This window comes from Cricetulus griseus, chromosome 2, assembly GCF_003668045.3.
Source record: "Cricetulus griseus strain 17A/GY chromosome 2, alternate assembly CriGri-PICRH-1.0, whole genome shotgun sequence".
Classification (NCBI taxonomy): domain Eukaryota; kingdom Metazoa; phylum Chordata; class Mammalia; order Rodentia; family Cricetidae; genus Cricetulus; species Cricetulus griseus.
This window is the reverse complement of record NC_048595.1, coordinates 444,114,566-444,135,675: the sequence shown is the minus strand read 5'-3', so window position 1 is coordinate 444,135,675 and position 21,110 is coordinate 444,114,566. Positions and strand designations below refer to the sequence as shown.

The following is a 21,110-nucleotide window of genomic DNA, read 5'->3' as shown; positions in this document are numbered from 1 at the left end:
CTTAAATGTCAAAATTATTAAGATTTCACCCCAGAATGGTTTAGGGAAGCAGAAACAGAGTGGTTATGAAGATTCTAGTGCTCCCAAGGGCAGTCCACTTGGGGGTGGCAGGATGGGCTATTCCTGGGGGATAATGGCATCATCCCTGGCTTCTGCTTGCTGCAGGTGGTCCTGAGTATATTGACTGCACCTTGGTGAGGATGCAGGCCCGTGTGCTGTGGTGGCTGGCCCTTGGCATCGTACTGGGGATTCCTGCAGGTGAGGGTCCACTCTGGGACTGGACAGCCATAGCTTTCCTACCCCCCCCAGCCCCGCTCTCCTTCACACTGTCCTTGTCCTGGTCTGCAGTGGTTAATGGACGGCTGCCCTAGGTGACCGCTCTCCTTTTCTTTTTGCAGGAGCCAAGCCGATGCCAGAGGAAGCAGGTACATTTTTTCCAGTCTCTTTCCTTTCACTGGTATAAGTTACTGGTACACACAGGTGGGTGGGGAGCAGAGGTAGCCTCCTGGCAGACAGACTCCTGGGAGTATGACAATGCAGACGTTACTGCCAGCAGGGAGCAGTGCACGCTGAGGGATCCAGGGCAGCATCAGGTTGGCCTTGTCTTCTGCCGCTCGGGAGCAGCCAGGCAGAAAGGAGATGAATGGGCCCCCAGTGTCCCACCCTCAGCCTGAGCTTAGACCCTGGCGCCCCTCATGAGTCCCAACTCGGCCCAGTCCCACCAAGGTGGTCTGTCCTGTGCTCTAGCACTCGGGTGCTGTGTTCTTTGAAGCCTCATCCGGTATGCTGCCCAAGTTCCTCCCCTGTCACCCAGCTGCCTCCCTGCCCAGCATCTTCCCCGGACAAGAACAGGTACCCACTTCTGTCCCCACTTCTCCTCTGTCTACCAGACCAGGTGCCCGAATGGGCAAACGGTAGAATCAGAGTGCAGACCCCACTCCTGGCTGGGAAGGTGTCATCACAGTGGCAGGCTCTGGGGACATCATCCACTTGCCTTGGCTGTCTAGGGGGTGTTCTGGCAGGGATGATGGGACAGGCCCTGAGGTGGTTACCTGTGTCTTTCAGACCCCTACACCCAGCCGCCAGCCATGCCCTACTGGCCATTCTCCACCTCTGACTTCTGGAACTACGTGCAATATTTCCAGACCCAGGGTGCCTATCCACAGATTGAGGACATGGCCAGAACCTTCTTTGCACACTTCCCTCTGGGGAGCACCCTGGGCTTCCACGTTCCCTACCAGGAGGACTGAGCAGTGTCCTCCAGTCTGCTGCCTGCCTGGCTGCACCGGCTGGGGCCTACGGTGGTCCAGAGACACAGTGATGGGCAAGGGATGGCACTCGTGCTCAATAAACTGCCTGTGACGATGCTCAACACCCTGTGGGTTTCTTTCAAGGAGCTGATGCGTGCTGTGCCACTCTGTGAATTAGCCGGGCTTTATTCTGATGGCCACCTGGGCATCCTTTGATAAAAACATGCATGATTTCTACTCATAGGAGTGCCAATCAGGGCTTCCATCCTTAGGTCTCACCTTGCCATTCTATCCTCATAATGACCTGGGTATGGGCTATGGTGGCCCCAGATTGTAGGTAAGGAGTCTGAAACAAAGACACCAGTTCAGCCTGACCTGTTAAGGCCATGTGCCTAGTCAGGCAAGCCAGACATCGTCCCAGGCAGCTCCTCCCCTTGGCTGCCTATGAACAGCAACCGTGTCAGGGCCAGGCATCCATACTTAGTACACAGCATGTTCCTGGGAGAAGCAGGAATCAAGACGTCATATCCCTGCCTGCGAGGGAAGAGTCATAGCTCACGCTTGGTCTCTGAGGGTAACATTCAGGCCAAGGCTGCTGGGGGAGGGGATTTCCCCCTGGGTAGTCCTGTGGTGGGAGAGGGTGTGCAGATAGTGTGGCATAGTGCAGCCTATGCACAGTTGGTAGGCCTCCCCGACACACACAAGGCATGCAAGCCAAGAACACCCTGGCTAATGTTCCCCACACACACTAGTTGGGAGAGAAACTGAATAGGAGGTTCCTCTTGGCGGCCATGCTGTCTCTGCTTCCTTGGTTTGACCTTCACTTGGGCATCTCAGGACAACACTGACCTGGCATCTGAGACTCTCCAGTCTTTGTTTGTTTCTCTTGGATCCTGAACAGTCTACTTAGGCTTTCGGGGGTGGGGTGGGGGGCAGTGACTGCCCAGGACACAATTCCCATTATATCTTAGCTAAGTCAGTTTCCCTGGAGCTGGCGTTTCCCTTGACCCCCATTCTCACTCTAGCAGCCCAGACCCTAAGCCCTTGACTTCTCAAAGCTGTTAAAGGAAAAACACCACTGTCACCAACTCCACCCCCCCCAAAAAAAAACCCAGTCCCTGAACACTATAAAATCAGAGTAAGGGAGACCATCCACAGCCATGTGACAGGTATAAGAGTCACAGCCTTGAACTGCATGGAGAGACTTGGCTCAAAAACATCAGCAAATAGGGCCTGGCAGTCGAGGAGTGGGTTTGAGGTAGATAGGAAATGGCTCAGGAGTAACAGGGGTTTTGCTGAAGGCAGGGTCTGATGACACGGTCTAGGAATAGTACAGGGTGATGGGCCTTACATGGCATGGAGGGCAGGCAGGTGGCAGTTGGTTTCAGGCTTCTTGCTGCATCGACTTCACAGGGATATTTGTTAAACCTGGATCTTACAAGGAGGTGCACAGAGGGTCCTAGGGGAACATCCAGAAGCCTCACTAGAATCTTCTAGACTGTCAGAGTATCTCAGGCTTGCTCTCCCGGTAATCCCCCTCCATCCCTTCCTCATCTTTACCCTAAAACATACCAAACTCTCAGTGAACAGTCCGGGGATATAATGCCTCCCCCCACACACTTCACTTTGCAGATCTGAAGCTGTCCGCTGAACACCTGCCTCTCCTAAGCCACCACACCGCAGCATTTCTAGGAGTTTCACTGCCCTGGGGATCTCGCATGAGTGGGATCACAGCGTTTGTTTTATTTCACTTAACAACATCCTCAAGGCTCACCCGTGCCCATGGGTTAGAAATCCCTTCTTAAGGAAGACCCCATACTATCGTACCACGTGGATAACTCCTGTTGTGGTTTCGTCTGCGTTCACCTCTTGCTTCCTCCTCTTGGCTGAGGTGATCCTGAGCGATTTCCAAGTGAACCTAGGCTGGGATTCTGGGTCGCTGCCACTGTGCACAGCTTTTAGATTTCTGCTAACCCTAGCAGCCTGGGGGTCCAATCACCCCGGGACCTTCTCGCTACCGCATCACGGGCTGCGGCTTCTGTATAGTAGCCAATCTGATGGTTTAGAACTGCATCCCTGTTGGAAAACAGTCTCCTTTCTCCACCGGCCACTGGTGCTCGCGGGGTGCTTGCTGCTGGTCCTAAACCGGTAACCTGCTGCCCTTCCCTGCTCAGGAGCCGGGTCGGCGGGGCACCACCGAGGCGCGGTCCTCCGGCGTCTAGACCTGTTCGGAGGCACGCCGGAAGTGGACGGGGCTGGCCGGAAGTGAGCGCAACGCCGCAGCTCGGAGATGAAGCCGGCGGTGGATGAGATGTTCCCCGAGGGAGCGGGTCCCTACGTGGACCTGGACGAGGTGGGGCTGCGGCAGTGCGCGGCGGGGCGTGGGGGCGGGAGCGCGACCCGCAAACACGCGCCCCGGGGGAGCCTAACGCCGCCGGCGGCTGGGGAGGCGGAGCTGGCGGTGACAGTCGCCGGGCCCGAGGCTGTGCGGCCGACGGGACTGCAGCGAGCTAGTCGGGGTTGCTGGTGGACAGTTCTCCGACCCGGGCTCCTGGCAGATCTTCCCAGCAGAGACTTAGGGGCTGACGGGGGGAGGGGCAGGGCCGATGTGTGGCCTTGGTGTGCTTTGCGCTGGGTCTCGGGTGTAGACACAGTTTTGGAGCGGCCTTGTGTCTGTGGCCTCCGTCGTGGCCACAGAGCGATTTTATCCGGGGCAGGCGCTCCAGTGAGGTGGTTGTGATCAGGAGTGCCAGTCAGCTCTTGTGTATCAAGCCTCTTGCTCCCCCCAAAACTCAGCGAGCAGACAGATGCTCGGATGCAGTCCCTGTCCACGGGATTTTGGTTGGCTCAGCTTTCCCTGAGCCGAATGGAGAAGGACTTGCCCTGGTTTCATGTGGACATGTATGAAAAGAGCCATAGGAGCAGAGCTCTGGAAGAGTTGATGCTCCCTGGACACAAACAGGAGGGGACACCATCTAATTGGGCACAGAGGGGAGGGAACAGGCAGGGCCACATGATGAAGCCTGCAGAACGAGTATGGGCTCCGTGATCCACTGCCGAGGCCGTTGCGGTCATACTAAGGAGAGACAGGCCGATTTCCTGTGGAGGTTGGTCCACAGGAGGGTTTGGAATTTGTAGGGAGACAGTAGAGAAATGGAAACAGGAAGAATTAAGACTTGAAGAGCTTCTGAGTGAGGCAGTGAAGGTAGGGGGAGCTTGGTCAGGGTTTCAGAAGCAGAGTCTGTGCGGCTTACTGTGGCGATGGGACTGGGGAGGGAGGCCAAGCGTCCAGAGAGCAGATTTGAAAGGGAACAGAGGAGGTGTTCAGCCTTTTGAGAACCAGGAGGGGGTTGAGCAAGCAGCCTTGGGGCGTTAGGGCCCAGGCAGGAAGGGGCCTGGGGCTAGCTGTCCCGAGTGCTGCTGCCTGAATGCTCCCACCTTCTGGGTGACTAAATGGCACAGAGTCCCAAGAGTATAATTGTATCTCATAAATCAGGTGGCTGTCCTGGAGGGTCCTCAGAGAGCAGCATCCCAGACCTCAGGGCTGGGGTGGTCACCGTCCCAAGGGGAATGGCTGCATTCTCAGAGGGGAGGGTCTAGAGTAGTTACTTGGCTTGCTGCTGCACTGTGTCCTGTGGTGTCTTGAGGGAAGGGACTGAAGACTCCAGCAAGAGAGCACTACACACGGCAATGCCAAAGAAGACTCAAGGAACACGGGACCTCAAGAGACCTTTAAAATAATTTGCTTGGCTTCCCCATTCACACTGCTTCCTTTGTCTGGAAAATTCTGGCTCCAGTCTGAGCATTCTTCCCGTCACTCACTGTTCCGTTCCAGGGAGGAGGGATGGATATGGTAATGAACCTACCACCTGCTTTTAGAAAACAAACACACGGAATGACCTTACCTTTCATTCTCCAGGCCGGAGGGAGCACCGGGCTCTTGATGGACTTGGCAGCCAACGAAAAAGCAGTTCATGCAGACTTTTTTAATGGTGAGTGTGGCAGGATTGGGTGCCAGGCTTAATCTGAGTTTCCCCTGCAGTGGGCAGCTTTGTGTCATGGATAATTTGGATCATGGAGCAGAGTAGCCAAGATCTTATTCTCTTCTCGGTACTGTGCCAAGTGTATGGAGTCACCTGGCTGTTAGCTCTGGCTGTCAGCCCTATTTGAGGGGAAAAACATGAACTAAATCCCTCCCCAGCTCACTACCCAAGGTAGCATATGCAAATGGACACAGTGATTTATGGTCTGTATCCCAGACCTGGGTGCAGGGACCTGCATGGCTCTGTCTTCCCTCTACTGTCTCCTATTGGTGGCTTGTTTCCCTGGGTCACACCTGTTTGCCCACCTGGATTCTCATGTCCTGTGCTGCCTTTGCAGAGAAACAGCTGAGCTCTGCTTGAGCTTGCCCTGTGTCTGAAGTCATGATGGAGGGCATGCCTCCATCGCATAACAGAGCTGTCTTGGTTACAGTATTTTACCAAACAAACAGTGAAAGCCGACTGAAGAGTCTCCAGGCATGTGGCAGGGCATGTTTGGTACCTCCCATTCCTCTGACTTCTGAAGGCCTCCTTCCTACTGGTTAACCCGTACATAGGGTTCAGATGGCAGCTGGGAATTTAGGATAAGTTTCCCACAGGGAGGGTAGTAGCGTTTCTCCGTTTCATCTCACCTGAACTCTGTGGTGCATGGTTCTCCAAAGAACCAGACTCATCCTGCCATGTGCATTTCTAGCTTACTTGTGGCCCAGATGGGTTTGGGGGCTCATTGGCTTGTGGTTGCTGCTTGTGTGGGGATGCCACCTGTCAGATGGGTGCTTTCCTCACTGGGGACATTGCTTCTTCCCAGCTGCTGTCAGAAGCGGGGAGGGGGATAAGTAGAGGGAGAGGTATGACACATAACACCGGAACCTTCGAAGACATTCTCTAAATTCTGTTCAGGGAGTAGATGGTGCAGGGCTACTGAGTGTTCCCAGCGCAGCCTTGTGGCACCTTGGTCTGTGGCAGCTCATGGTACTTGAAGGACCAGCTGTGCACTGTGTCCACTGCATGGGATTCTGTAGGCAGTGAGGGGCCTGGCCTGCACTGTCAGGGAGCATCTGCTAACATGGGCAGTAGATACCTGGCTCCTGGTGAGCCTGCCAGACAGGGACGGAACATGAAGGGTCCCTGTCTCCGCTCCTGCCTACTCACTGCCTGGGCTCAGGAAAGTGTGTGCTGTTTTACAGTTTGTGCCAAACCCCAGTGCTTAGGTAGCCGTTTATTTTGGGAGGCCTATGAGACTTGTGGCTAGGGCTTCTACCAAGGCCTTCCCAAACAGACTGGCTTTAGAGCTGTTGTCTGGTGGGCAGCGGGTCCTAACTGTGAATCTGACACACTCTTTTCCCTTACTGTGGTTCATAAGTAGTGAAGGATCTACACAAGGCTGCAGACAGGCAGATGAGTGCCCTAACAAGCTGGGCAGTGTTGTGTGTAGCGCACTGTCATAGGAAGTTTCTCCGGGTGACAGCAATGGTGTCAGGCAGTAATCACCGAGAGAAACAGCAGTTCATACCGAGGTCAGGAGGTGGGAGAGTGGAGCAGCCCTGCCCTGCCAGAGCTGCACTGTGGACACTGCCTTTGCCTAGAAGGTCTAGTGTGGGAATACAGGAGGCTTCCTTCCTGTCAGCTTTGGCCACTCAGGAGACGAACTCTGCACACTTGCACTTTCCTGGTGCCGGGGTGGCACTGTTGTCTTCATGCTCAGTATGGTCGCCAAGCTTCAAAATTGTGCGTGTGTCTACAGCACCCCTGTGTTGTTTATTTTAAAAAGCACCTTCTAAATTAAATTGTGATTAAGAATACACTGTAGACCGTACTGTCCCTCGAGTTCCATCTGCTCCCCCTGGCTGGATAACCTTGAGAACCTGTCTTGGGGAGTCATTTACTGTCTACCACTGTTGTCAAGTTATTTTGAAGCAGTTTCCCAACTTGCTTGCTTGTGTGTTATTTTTTATTTGTTTTCACAGATTTTGAAGATCTCTTTGATGACGATGATGTCCAGTGAGGCCGTCCAGTCATACATGCTCCACATTTGTGACGTGTCTCAAATTTCTCAGGACAGAAGCAGATGACTGTAGAGGCCTTGAAGAGATCGCTAGAAGTCAGGACCTGGTCAGCCACAGGAGGAGGACTGTCTAAACCAACTGGGTGCTGCTGTCTCTGAGAATGCCAGCCCCTTGTCCTTGTTTAAATTAAAAACAGCACCGTACCATGCAGGGTAGTTTTAATTGCTTGCTTTGGGTTCACAGTCTCTGTGAACACAGGAGTAAACTGCATCTATCCTCATAGCAAGTACACCATGCCACTTGCCACGCGCAACGGCTGGGCATGTGCTGTCTGTCAGCACGGGCATGCCTTCAGAGACCTGACTAAAGGTGCCCTTGCCCTGTGGACGGATGGAGGCCCACTGTGCACCCTCCTTTTTAGGGCTGCTGCTATTGCAAGACCCCATAGCAAAAGGTTCAGGATGCCTCAGGTAGTGACTTTGAAGGAGGTGCCTTCTCCGTGAGAAATGCCATGCTGGCTCTGAAGGCACGGGCATGCCTTCAGAGACCTGACTAAAGGTGCCCTTGCCCTGTGGACGGATGGAGGCCCATTTGTGTGCACCCTCCTTTTTAGGGCTGCTGCTATTGCAAGACCCCATAGCAAAAGGTTCAGGATGCCTCAGGTAGTGACTTTGAAGGAGGTGCCTTCTCCGTGAGAAATGCCATGCTGGCTCCTCTCAGAGGAGGGTGCAATCTGTGGGGACAGTTGTAAAAAGACCTGTTAGACAAAGTCACAGATGGCTGAGACAAGTAAGATCACTGTTTTATAGTAGTCTCACAGTGAAGGCTTGAGTCCTTTACCTGGTTACATGTTTACCACGTTCAGAGCAGGAATTGCCAATGCCCTATTACTGGTGGAGGGTGCTGGTGTCTGAGGTGTCTTCTGGGTTGGAGATCCCCAGTCTTCAGCAGGTAGGAAAGACCAGAGGTAAAGGAGAGCTATGTAGTAACTACTCAGTGTGCAGAGAGCCTCGTACAGACACGATGTGGCCCAGAGACCAGTGCAGTTGGAGCTGCATCAAGGCAGTGGTCTGCACGTGTGAGTTTGTGTGTGCTCTGTCGTGTCCACTTTCCCTTCACAGACGGCCTGTGGCTCCTTCAGTACTGAGGAGAAGAGGGAGCGCCCTCCCCTCTGACCAGTCAGGGTCAACTCCAACTGAAAGGAACTTGAGCGTCTGTCCTGCTGCTGGTATCTGCCTTTTCCAGTGACACACTTTCAGGAAGGTTGTGCCACAGGGGGACACTTGGGGACATTTCACTTGGCCTGCCTTCTATCAGGTCTCACACAGTCTCACAGCTAGCCAACAGTCTCACAGCTGGCCATGCTTCTGCTGTGGGAGATGGAAGTGCAAACATTCCATTTTCTTACCCAGGGCAGGAGAGCAGCAGGTGACCTCACACAGTGGCAGCCATGATTTCTTCGGAGAGTGTTTGCTGCTAACAGAGTTTTGTGGTCCTTGTCTAGCCCCCAACTGAGGCGAGGGTGCTAGAGAAGTCCTGTGTGGGTCACGTGGCCTTTGAGACAGTAGTAGAGAAGAAGACTTGTTTGGTTTCACAGTCTGTCTGTGCCATAGGTAAGGACTTTGGAGGGAGTCCTTCTCTGCCTTCAGGCTTCGTCCTGGATTGGGTAAAGCAACCATCTCTCTGTGGACATTGCACTGGGATCAACACCAGCTGTGTGAGTGGGAAGACACTGGTGTGTTACCAACATATGGGAAAGTGCAAGGGAGAGGAGACGAACCTCAGAGTTTGTTTTTGTTTGTTTGTTTCGTTTTTTGAGACAGGATTCATTAAATATGCCTGGTTGCCCTGGAACTTGCTGTATAGACCAGGCTGGTCTCTCACAGTGATATGCATCCTGATACTGGTACTAAAGTTATATGCACCACGTACAGCGAGCATCCAAGTCTGTGACAAACTAAAGCAGCTGAGCCAGTTGCTCTACTAAATAAGCCGTGTTTTTAGAAGAGGGCCCTTCCTGGATTTAGAAATTCCACTGCTGTGATTACTGCTGGGAGCCTAGAAGAGGTGCTGAGAAGTCTCAAAAGGCCTTTTGTCCCTCCAGAGCCCAAAGTTGGGCATTCAGGACCTGTTTTGTCCTTTATCCACCATGACTTACAGGCCCCAGATGGGGTGCCAGCCACGGTCAATGGAGCTTCCTGTTTCAGCCACACCCCTCTCCAGGGAGCAGGATCAGGACCATGAGGCACCATGGGCCCTGTGTCCTAACTGTCCATCTCTGGATCAGCTAGTGCAGGTTTGGGGTGGCACTGAATTGTCTAAGCTACACTCCAGGTTCTGAGTAATGGTTCTCTGATGAACAGAATACACTTGTAACAGCTGCTAGGTGAATTTTGAGGAGTCAATGTTGTGTGTGGTCAGGTGGCTGTCACCTCAAGGGCAGCAGCAGGGAAGTCTAGGGACAGTCACTGTATTTGAGGGATGACCTTGCCTCCTTGTCCCCAGCATCAGGCCAACCATCTGACATATGGTAGGGTCTCAGCAAATGTCTGTTAAATGTAACCACACAAAGCATGCCTGATGTGCATGAGATTTGCAGACCATGCCCTAGGTCCTAAGGAGGAGAGAGATGCCAAGCCTTGTCCCAGAAAGAACAGATTCCATCTGTGGTGCCTCTTAAGTCACCTCTCAAAGGCTCTGCCTCCTAACACTTCCTGGGGTGGGGTCTCAGTGTAAGTGGGGTGGATGGAGATGGAACACAGTAACAGACAGTTCACCTTGGAATTGGAGAATGTGCAAGCATGGACAGCCTGACACCAGCCTAAAGGGGACAAGGAATCTAAACACATCTGCAGTGTGCTGCCTGGTCCAGGCTGTGTGTGAGAGGGGCTGGTTAACAGGATCCTGAAGCTCAATGCCTGGGTCAAAGCCCATCACTGTCTCTGTGATTGAAACTGGCCTGTCCCCCGAGCTGTAAGGTAGCAATACTATTTTCCTTGTGGCTACAAGGAGAGTTGGCAAATAACCCAGGTAACATTCAGCAGTGCCGTACACGTGGCAGCCAAGCACTGTGTAATAGCTGCTGTTAGCACGTTTATGTTTATGGGTTGCCAGAACTCCATGCTTACCCTTGGCTTCCCTGTAAACTGAACCCCATGAAATTCCTGTCCTTTCACGGGACAGTGACTTGCCATTTGACCCAGGTAGTCCAGGATTCTGAGGTGCCCGGCCCCATACTGTGTTCTCTCTCCTCAGAGGCCATCAGCAAGGAGAGATGGTGGTTGGTTTGGAAGTCACCCTGGAAACAGGTCACAGAGCCAACGGACAATATTCTTTAGAAAAGTAGAGTTAAAGCGGCACAGAAAACAGTAAAAAGGGGTGTGTAGAACAGCCTGTCCATATGGCAAAGACTCAAAAACGCTGTTAAGTTTCATCTGAGAAGATGAAACACCGTCCATTGTTGTTGTTGCTGCACCTAGGAAGCTCAGGGAGAAATGGACAGCAATACTATAACGGCCAGACTATCAGGATAAAAATGACAAGGAAAGCCAACCTAGGCCGGATACACCTGAGAGGCATGCACGGAGCATCCCATACAACAGCAGCATGGACACTCCTTCCCCCATGCTGAGAGAAGTGTCTTCTGTTGGTCTGTGTGGAAGCCTTGGGCAACAGTGATACACACCCAAGGTGTGGTGCAGTTGACACAGCATTGCAGGAAAGGGACATTCCTTCCAGAGTTTTACATAACAAAGTTGTGGGACCACAATGAATGCTCAGCTGCTGGGGAAGTGATATGTGGCCACCTTGCTAGACTGCTCACCTTATCACAGAGGGGACTCCTCGGGGCCTATGGGTGGCAAAGGTGGGATACAGAGGGAAAGGCATTAAATGACATTTTTACCTGTTTGCATGTACTAAAGTACACACTGTGAATAAAGGTATATGGTTTTTGGGTGAGTATATATGATGTATACATGTACACAAAATTCATCACTTGTACAGCCCATGTTAGTCCATGGGCTGTGATCACAACTACCTACACATGTGCGTCTATGTGTAAATGTGTACTAGTGTGTTGTTGAAGTTGTTTTCTCTTTTGGGGGCCCACCATCCAGCTCCCAAATGAATCACACAGTGAGGCTTGTTCTTAGTTACGAATGCCCGGAGCTTGGCTTGTTTCTTGCCAGCTTTTCTTAAATTATCCCGTCTACCTTTCCCTCTGGAATTTTATCTTTCTTACTTCTGTATATCTTTCTTTCTTTCCTACTCCATGGCTGGCTGGGTGGCCCCTGAGGTCCTCCTCTCCTGTTTTGTCTTGCTCCTCTCTCCTTGTGCTCTTGCTGCTCCATTTCCTCGGCCTCCTGTCCTAGCTCCTGCCTCACTATTGGCCATTCAGCTCTTTGTTAGGACCTCCAGGTGTTTCAGACAGGCACAGTAACCCAGCTTCATGGAGTTAAACATCTGCAGCAGAAACAAAAGTCACACTCCTTAAATTAATATTCTACCACACTAATGTTCCTAAAAGGTCATGCTTTTAGCCCCAGGAACTACATGTAAACCCAATGTGTCAGGTGTGAGGGCTGGAGCTCAGAGAGCAGGGGCAGGTGCTCCCACCTGGATGGAGCTCTTGCAGGTGGCCCCATGCAAGCAAGAGAGGAGCCTTAGGAGAAGATGCTTAGTCCAGAGGGAGGAGGGGGATGGAAAGCCAAGGTGGGTGGCCACCTGTGGTGGGCCGGGCAGTCCTAGGTAGAGGCCGGCACCCAGGCTGGGTCTATGTTTTCTTTGGTTCCATTTATAGCTAAAATGGAAGGGAAGGTTGACCATCAGGGACAGGTTCTGGTATGTGCTGTGAAAGAGCGAGTGACTTCTTGGCTCAGGACTCACCGGGACTTGAAGAGGTTCATTTGGACAGGCACATTTTGTCTGCAGGCATGCAAGTCCTCTTTCCTAGCCAGTTTTGTCTGGATGATCGGGCTGTTGCTCTGGAAGGGACTTGCAGGTGTTAGACCCCCGGAAAACTCAGGTATCCGGGGTCCCAGGCCACGACCTCGGTCACCCCAATCACCAGGCAGATTCGAGAGCTTGCCGCAAACTGCATGAGGCTTTATTGTAATTTAACGAGCTAACCCCATGTTAGCTCGGGTCTTTTGTCCACACACCATGGCAGTTGGCTACAAAAGACAGCTCGAACCGGTGCAGCGTAAGGGGAGTATCTAGGGGTACGCACAGGCTCACGATTGGTGTGCCTCCAGGCTTGGAGGGCTTGTCCTGTGTCGATAGGTCAACTGGTTGTTATGGCCCATAGGCCCTCCCAGGGTGGTTGCTATGCTCTGCGCGTCATTGCTGTGCGCTTGTCCGTAAAGTACACCCAGGGTCATAAAGCATAGCGCCACCAGCTAACTTCTGATTGGTTCCTTGTCACCAGGCAGACATCTGACCTCCTAGTGACTAAGACAAGGTCAGACAAGCATGTGTTCGGCTGTTATGGCTGCCGAAATGGGGGGCTGGTCGCTTCCCAGGGGGAGGAGTTGTTCTGAAAAGTGGGTGCACCAGGCTCTCCTGCAGGCTCTCCTGTGCTTCATGTCGTCTTCTCTGCTCACATTGTGGCAATACAGAAACCACTTTCTAAACTGCAGGCCCACAGGTTAGGGCTTTTGGTATGTAGGACCTGGGATATTTGTTCTGGTCAGCAGTCTCTTGCTGAGTGTTTTGTTTTGCTTAGATTTCTATTGTCTATTTTAACTTCAAATTATTTTGCTGAGACTTAATTTATACTGTTACTTGGGAAGCTCAATCTTGTGTCCCCAACTGTTCCCAGTGCAGTTGCATAAATGTTGGAAAAGCCTGTAAAAACTCTTGCCGAGACAGGAAAACCACAAGACCCACCACGAAAGTAACAATTTGGGGGCAATTATGGATTTATTTACTTATTTAACATCTTACTGATGAACATGGTTTCCAAAAGATGTCATTCGTTGCAAGCCAGTGTGGAGTCTAGCATTTATCCTCAGAACACTCTGAGGAAGGGCACCATGGACTCACTTTGCAGATGAGCAAGCCAGAACTCACAGGGTAGGATGGGCACCTAGCCTCGTGCTGAGGCGAGCAGCAGGATAGATTGTCTTTGGCTGCAATGTCTATCTCCATAAGAGAATCAGGGTCTGCTCTCAGTCAGTGACCTGAGGCAGGGTGTCTGCCTCCCCTACTTGTGCTCTCGTCTTCACTGAGGATGACTGCAATACTGACTTCAAAACACCAACGATGTCTGCTCAGCTCTATCCTCTCGAGGAAATGGAGAAGCGAAGACTCAGAAGAGATGTTCACATTTCATATATTTGACATGCTTTGTTAAGAACAGTTTGCCTGTGTCAGAAACTATAAGTCAAGAGTAAGCATGTGCCAGCTAATGAAAAAGTGGCAAAAGATGTTTGTATATAACTCATTTATACTTATAACTCCATATAAATGTCCAGAGAGCTCCTACATGATGCCCAGACCCATCAACCACCAGCAAAATGCAAAATAAATTGACAGTGAAGGTCCAGTCCACATTGATTTCAACAACCTAAGTATGAAGTTAAAAAGATGGCACCAAGCATGATGCTGGAGTCGCCCTTGAGCTTCCACAGCTGCTAAGAGTCTCATGGCTATGATAACATCGAGAAGTTTCTGTTGCTTATGTGACCACTTTCCCCAAAATTCCACATTGCAGTATTTCCCCAAGAGAAATGAGGAATGTGCACGCACTACAGAGATTTCCCAAGGTGTTCCCCAGGATAAATGTGGGGCCCTGAACAAACCTGGACCTTCATGACAGTGGCCTCTGATGGAGACGTTAAGGATATTCAACAGCCTTTCAGCAGATGTGCTTGACCCAAACATTTACTTGGAGGTATTATCTCCAGCTCTTTTCTCACATAGAACATAAAAGTTAATTGGAAGTGGATCATTGATGGGAACCTACTTTACTAAAACAAGCAAAAAAAAAAAAAAAAAAAACAACCAACCAAAAACAAACAAAAAATAAAGCTTCGTGGCTGTCTTAGCAGTGGACAAGAATTCAGGACTAAAAGTGAAAAACAATGGACAAACTAGTTACCTCAACCTAAAAGTTAATACTCCTTGAAGAACACATGTGTTTGGCACAGGGCTGTGCCCTGTGCTGGAGTCCCTATGTAATGTGCCTTAGCTGAGCTTGGTAGTGAATGAGCCCAGACCTTACATAGCCTATAGCCTGGTAGCAGTCTGTCACAGGTGGCCAGCCACACCACTTTTAGATGAGGGTGCCCGTCAGACTGCAGGTGGGTCCTCGAAACTCTCCTGCTCTCTGAGTGTCGGAGCATAGTGACAGTTGGAGCTCTTGAGCCTGTTCTGGGTTTTCAAGTGTTCCCTGTGCAAATACTCAGTTAATCTCAGTTCATTTGAAGATTTTCTAATTTAAGGAAGTAGAAAAGCAAAAATATATTCACTACACTATAAAATCTCAGTAAGAAGATAAACACCTCCATCCCATAGGCTCAGTACCAAATAAACACCAGAGAAAGCATATTTTACATATAATACACAGGATAGCCAAAATTTTAAGTGTGGCAGTTATAAATGTCAGGTCACCCCCACCCAGGAATAGGATTTATCAGGTTATTATAAAGCCAGACATACCCTTCAATAGGGAGCACTTTTCCTCATAAACATTTATTAAGGAAAAGTGGAAATACTGTCACAAAAGGCTTATGTATAATAGTCACTATTTCATTAATGTTCAAAACTGAAAAGATGCCCACCACAGATAAGAGAATTCACAGAACTACACAAGTACTTGGAGCTGGAACAACACACTCTGGAATGACCAGTGTACTTTGGAAGAAATTGGGGAATAAATCTGAAAGCTTCTATAATAAGAAATAAGAAAGCCCAGCTTTCTAGAATCTTTGGGGTACAGAATAGGCAGCAGTAAGAAGAAAGTTCATAGCATGAGTGTTTACATTAAAACAAATCAGAGAGATCTCAAACAATTAACTTAAGGACAAGCCAAACCCCAAAGCAGTAAATGGCAAGAAATAATGATGACCCAGAGAAGAAAGAAGCCTAGAAGAAATGAGGAATAGAAGGACACACCCCAACACCAGAAAGGCCACCTATGACAATGCTATAGCAAGCATTTTACTAAATGGAGAAAACCGAAAAGCCCATTCTCTATCCTTTTGTTAAACACCACTTGAAATCTTAGCCAGAGCAATAAGAGAAGAGAAAGGAAGAAACAAAAAGGATACAAATAGGAAAAGAAGTCAAATTATCCCTATTTGCAGAAGACATGCTCCTATAGATAAAAAGACTCTAAAGGGTCCAGAAGAAAATTCTTAAAACTTTCAGCAAAATAGCAAGTGTAAAGTCAACATAAAGTAATCAATAGCTTTTCTACATAACAGTAAAAAAAAACTTATTAAAAAAGAAATCAAGGAAAACCTATCCATAGCAGCTTTAAAAAAAAATCACCAAAGCTAACTAAAGGGGTGAAAAATCTACAATGAAAATGCTAAAACAACAAAGTAAAGAATTGAGGATGACACTGGGAGATCGAAATCCTCCCATGCCCACAACTTGTCAGTATTAAAGATATAAAAATAACTATGTATTAACATATTAACATTTCATTAGAAAGCTACATAATCCCGATCAAATTCCAATGATGCTCTTTTCAGAACTAGAAAAAGCACCTAAAATTTGGATGGAACCACAAAAGACCTTGACTAGTGCAAGCCACCCTAAACCGAGAGCAATGCTGGGGTCACCATAGTTTCTGATTTCAAAGTATACAACAAGCCACAGTGACGAACCCAGTGTGGCGTTGGCACAAAAGCAGACAGATAAGCCAACGGAATAGAGTACAGGGCTGGGAAATCAACCCAGTCAGCTGCTTTCCACCGGATCTTGGCAAAGGCACCTACACATAGTATCTGTCAAAAGACAGCCTCTTCAACAAACGCTACCAGGAAAACTGGACGCTCCACATAGAATGACAAAATCTCTCATATTGTACCCAACTCAAATAAAAAAATAACCAAAGACCTTAATGTAAGAAACTTCAAAACAGCTAGAGAAAAGCCTGGGGAGACACTTCAAGATGTAGGCATAGGTAAGAACATTTAAAAATAATTCCAGCAGCACAGGAAATAACCCCAGTGAATGGCAAATGGGATTTGATGAAATTCAGCAGACTGGAGATGGCCTGAGGAATGGGGGAAGAATCCGTGGCAACTGCACATCCTACCGAGGGTTAATATCTACACCCACAAAGAACTCCAAAAATCATCCAGTCAACAGATACACACATAAATGGAGCAGACAGTTCTCACAGGAAAAGATTCAACTGGCCAACGAATATTAGCAAAAGTGTGCAAGTCCTTTATCCAGCAAGGAAAGGGACATTAAAACTATGTTGAGAGTTCATCTCACCCCGTCAGAATTAGTGTAATCAAGAAAACAAACAAAGGTGGGGGAAAGGGGAGAGAAGGGGAGGGAATGGGAGGGGAAACTGCAGCCAGGATGTAAACTAAATGAAACAATTTAATAATAGAAAAAGAAAAACAAATTCCGGGAAGCTGGTGGGGGGGGGGAACACTTGCACGCTGACGGTGGAATAAAATGGATCCATGCAGCCGTTATAGGAACCAGCATGGGGCTTCCTGAAAAACTAAACAGAAACACCGCATGACCAGATAGATCACTCTTGGGTAAATAAGCATCAGGCCCTAAGTCAGTGTACCAATGAGGTACTTGAACATCCATGTTTATTGCTGAGCTATTCACAGTAACCAAGGTCTGGAATGTCTATCAAGAGACGAATAAATGAAGCAAGTTGGGTACATGCACAGTGGAATTTTATTCAGCTGTAAAGAAAAATAAAGTTATGACATTTGTAGAAAACTTCATGGAACTGAAGATCATTCTGTTAAGAGGTATAAGCCAAGCTTGGTTATTACAATCTTTCTCTGGTTTGCAGAAGACATAATGCATGCATACATACATACATACATACATACATACATACATACATACATACATACATGTGTGTTTATACATACACACGAATACATACATGTACATGAAAGGAGAGAAGGATGTCTGAGGGTGGAGAGGGAGAACATGTGAAGATAACAGGATGTGTGTGTCAGGAAAGCATAGTGCGGACAATTTAAGGGGCCAAGGATGAAAGGACCAGCTGGGGGACTGGGGGTGGCATGGGAGAATTGAGTGTGATGGTATGCATATGTGTGTATGTGTGTAGATATTTGTTTTTATATATAGGCCACCTTTCTATTTTCATACATATGTAATATATATGAATATATGTGTTATGTGTAAGAAAATATCACAATGAAATCCTTTTCTTTGTATACTAATTAAAATTTAAAAAGACATAAAGCTAAACAAGAATCATCTTCAAAATTGACAAGTGGAAGCAAATTAAATGTTCATGGCAGTTGGATGAACAAATAAAATTATGATGTTAATACCATATCAGATGCTCTCCAGAGCTTACAAAGGTCCAGGGTCAACTTACTCTCAACTTTACGACTGTGCATGGACTCTCTCCTACAACTGATATACTTCCCATAGTTAGTACAGTGTTGAAGCACACGACACACTGAGCCTTCTCCTGTAAAGCAGGCATTGTATTACAGTCAGATAGTTTGGCTCAACTGAAACCTTATAAGGTAGGTCATCAATAGGAGCTGGAATATTAGCCAAGTTAGAAGTATTAAATGCATTTTTAATTTGGGACATTAAAAATTTGGGATGGTTTACTAAGGATGAAAACTTTTGTTAAACTGGGGAGTTATCTGTGATAGAATCAACATAATAATATAATCTTTTACAGAAAAAAAACCAATCTGGTGTTATAGGCCATTACATGCATTGACCTTAGAAAGGTATTGTCGCTAAACAAGAACCAGCCACAGAGGAAGAGAGCTGTGCGCTTCTAGTCACAGCTAGCCGTGTGACATGAGGTATGCAAAGATGAGTCGTGTGTTGGATTCGGGGTTGGGGGCGTTCACCTTGCAGGGCTATGTCAGGAAGTAGTGTAGCACACTGTAAGATCTGAGCACATACTTTCTCTTGATCTGGTTGTATTGACCTTGCTGAGCTACAACGGATATGATACAAGTGTGTTTTTATATACTGCAAATATATATATATATATAGTTTAAAATGCATTTACATGTGATGTGGATGTCTACACTTCCTAACACAAATCTAAGAAGCTGGGAGCTCTGTCTGTAGATTTATCTCTGAGAGCCGAGATGGAGCAGGAGCCTGAGGAGGGATCTAGCTTAAGAGGAACCACCCCCAAACCCACAGACTTCTAGCTAGAATCCTTCTTTAAAATTTTTAATTACTTTTAATTATGTGCACATATGTGTGTTCATGGGTATGTGCACGTGAGTGCAGGTGCCCAAGCAGGCCAGAGGTCAGACACCCTGGAGTTAGAGTTTCATACTCAACACCCCTGTCACACTCAGTTGTGAGCTGCCTGGCATGGTTTCTGGGAACTGAACTCAGGTCCTCTGAAAGAGCAGCAAGTTCTCTTAACCACTGAGCCATCATCTCTCGAGACCTTTCTTAAAAGAGGTGTCATTTGTTAGCTATGAGACAAACCCTAGCTGATCTAATCCTTCTTGACACCAGCCTCGCTAGCCACAACGACTTGGCCATTGACTAAGCTATTGTTTTGAAAGATCGCTTGGCAGTTTTGTGTTAAATGGGCTGAAAAGTAGCAGAAGAAGAGAGGCAGTTTGAGTTACCTGTCATAAAATGGCCAGCAGAACAGGCATGTGTTGGAAACTTAATTGGGTAGTAAACATTTTGTTTACTGACAAACTTAATCAAGATAAAAAAAATACATTTCTTCTCCTATGGAAGAAGCCAGGACATGGCCCAGAGAAGCTGAGAAGCAGTGTAGAAGCGCTAGCTAGCCCTTGGGGATGGTAAAAGTTCTCACTAGGTCTTCATGTGATTGACGGCCTCACTCCTTTCAACCCTTAGGGTTCTGCATACAGAGGAAACTGTCTTGTAGCTCACAGTAGGTCAATGTTGTGTCCATGAAACAGTTTAAAAGCAGACTGAATGTTAATGGTAAATAGGTCTCACACACATATTCATTTCCATTTTGGAGACAGGAAGGGGGTGTTTTTTTTACTGCTCAGTGATCCCCACAGAACCCTTCCCCCCCGGCTTCAGGACAGTCCCTCACTGCCCACCCTCCCTCACGAGGTTGTGTCTTTTTCCCAGCCGCCACAGGGCGTCCTTCACATCCTTGTTGCGAAGACTGTAGATGAGGGGGTTGAGCATGGGGATGACCAGGGTGTAGAAGACAGAGATCACCTTGCCCTGCTCCATGGATGTCACAGCTCCTGGCTGTGCATACATGACAAAAAGAGTCCCATAAAACAAAGACACCGCTGTCAAGTGAGAGCCACAGGTAGAGAAGACCTTGTGCCTCCCAGATCCTGAGTGCATCCTGAGGATGGTCACGGTGATGTAGCCATAGGAAACCAAGACAGCTAAGGTGGTGCTCACAATGATGAACCCACAGAGACCAAAGAGAAAGAGCTCATTGAGAGCTGTGCTGCCACAGGCCAGCTGGAGCAGCGGGGGCACGTCACAGTAGAAGTGGTCAATACGGTTGGAGCTGCAGAAGGGCAGCTGGAATGTGAGGCTGGTCTGCACAATAGAGTTCAGGCAGCCCACACAGTAGGTACCCAGAACCAAGAGGGCACAGGTCATAGGGCACATGGTCACAGGGTACTGCAGAGGACTGCAGATGGCCATGAAACGGTCATAGGCCATCACCGCTAAGAGGAAAGTCTCAGTGGTAGCCAACAAGGAGAAAAAGAAGAACTGAGTGGCACACGCTGCAAAGCTGATGACTTTGGAGGAGGAAAGGAAGTTGACCAGGGCATTAGGGGCAATGACAGAGGAATAGCAGAGGTCGACAAAGGACAGGTTCTTGAGGAAGAAGTACATGGGGGAGTGCAGGCGGGCATCCAGGGTGATGAGCACGATCATGGTGAGGTTGCCCAGGACAGTCACCACGTACAGGGCCAGGAAGACAGCGAAGAGCAGGGCCTGGGTCTCTGCACCTCCCCCAAATCCCACCAGCACGAACACCCGCAAAGACACTGCTGAGAGACTTCCATTCCTGTGGACGGGTGTGGCCATGAGTGGGGACCGAAGCAGAGAGGTAGAGGGCAGCAGCGAGAGGGAGCAGATCTTACTGGTGCTGCTGGATGTTCCACAAGCTGCAGGAATCTTGCTAGTCCACTGTGCAAAAGTTCACTAGCTGCTCTGGTCTCCTACCAGATGGACTCGTGCGGCCTGAAAGAGGGGCATTTCCTCTAGTTTACTTAATTTGTGTCAAGCCCTGTCTGTGAGTGGGCCTGAGCTATGTTCTATGGACTCAAAAAGGCATCTAGATCCTAGCAACCCTCAGGGTACAAACAGCCTTTTAGCATCCCAGGGTTGCATCTGAGTTGCTCATTCTCTGAGCTTATGCTTTGAGCAGAGCTTTTGGTACACTCAGCTTTCAGGACCCACCCTACACTTTCCACATTTCATCTTACTGATGAAAGAACGTTGATGAGGGCCTCCTGCCCTTCAACCCTTGTGCTGGTTGACCCTTCCATCTGTAGGTTGAACCTGGAGCAGGGATCAGTCATCCCTACACTGAAGCTGTGCATCTTTGTGGCTTGCAGAATGCTGGCCACATCTCAGTAGCTCTGGCTCCAAGACTGATCCAGAGTGGCAATCCA

The 21,110-nt window shown here is 48.9% G+C and overlaps 3 protein-coding genes across 3 annotated transcripts; 2 read left to right on the top strand and 1 right to left on the bottom strand.

Moving 5' to 3' along the window:
* The first annotated feature begins 200 nt into the window (after positions 1-200).
* Otos (otospiralin) lies at positions 201-1,317 on the top strand. Its single transcript, XM_027397626.2, has 3 exons — positions 201-258; positions 399-425; positions 1,066-1,317. The coding sequence occupies exons 1-3, from the start codon at positions 201-203 to the stop codon at positions 1,248-1,250; spliced, it is 270 nt and encodes an 89-aa protein (XP_027253427.1). The 3' UTR covers positions 1,251-1,317.
* A 2,153-nt stretch (positions 1,318-3,470) lies between these two features.
* Positions 3,471-7,504, top strand: Cops9 (COP9 signalosome subunit 9). Its single transcript, XM_027397627.2, has 3 exons — positions 3,471-3,603; positions 5,170-5,242; positions 7,258-7,504. The coding sequence occupies exons 1-3, from the start codon at positions 3,541-3,543 to the stop codon at positions 7,293-7,295; spliced, it is 174 nt and encodes a 57-aa protein (XP_027253428.1). The 5' UTR covers positions 3,471-3,540; the 3' UTR covers positions 7,296-7,504.
* Positions 7,505-19,548: 12,044 nt separating this feature from the next.
* LOC100750847 (olfactory receptor 12) lies at positions 19,549-20,520 on the bottom strand. The gene has a single exon (XM_027396094.1). It carries the CDS (start codon positions 20,518-20,520, stop codon positions 19,549-19,551), a length of 972 nt encoding a protein of 323 aa, XP_027251895.1.
* Between the last annotated feature and the right edge of the window lie 590 nt (positions 20,521-21,110).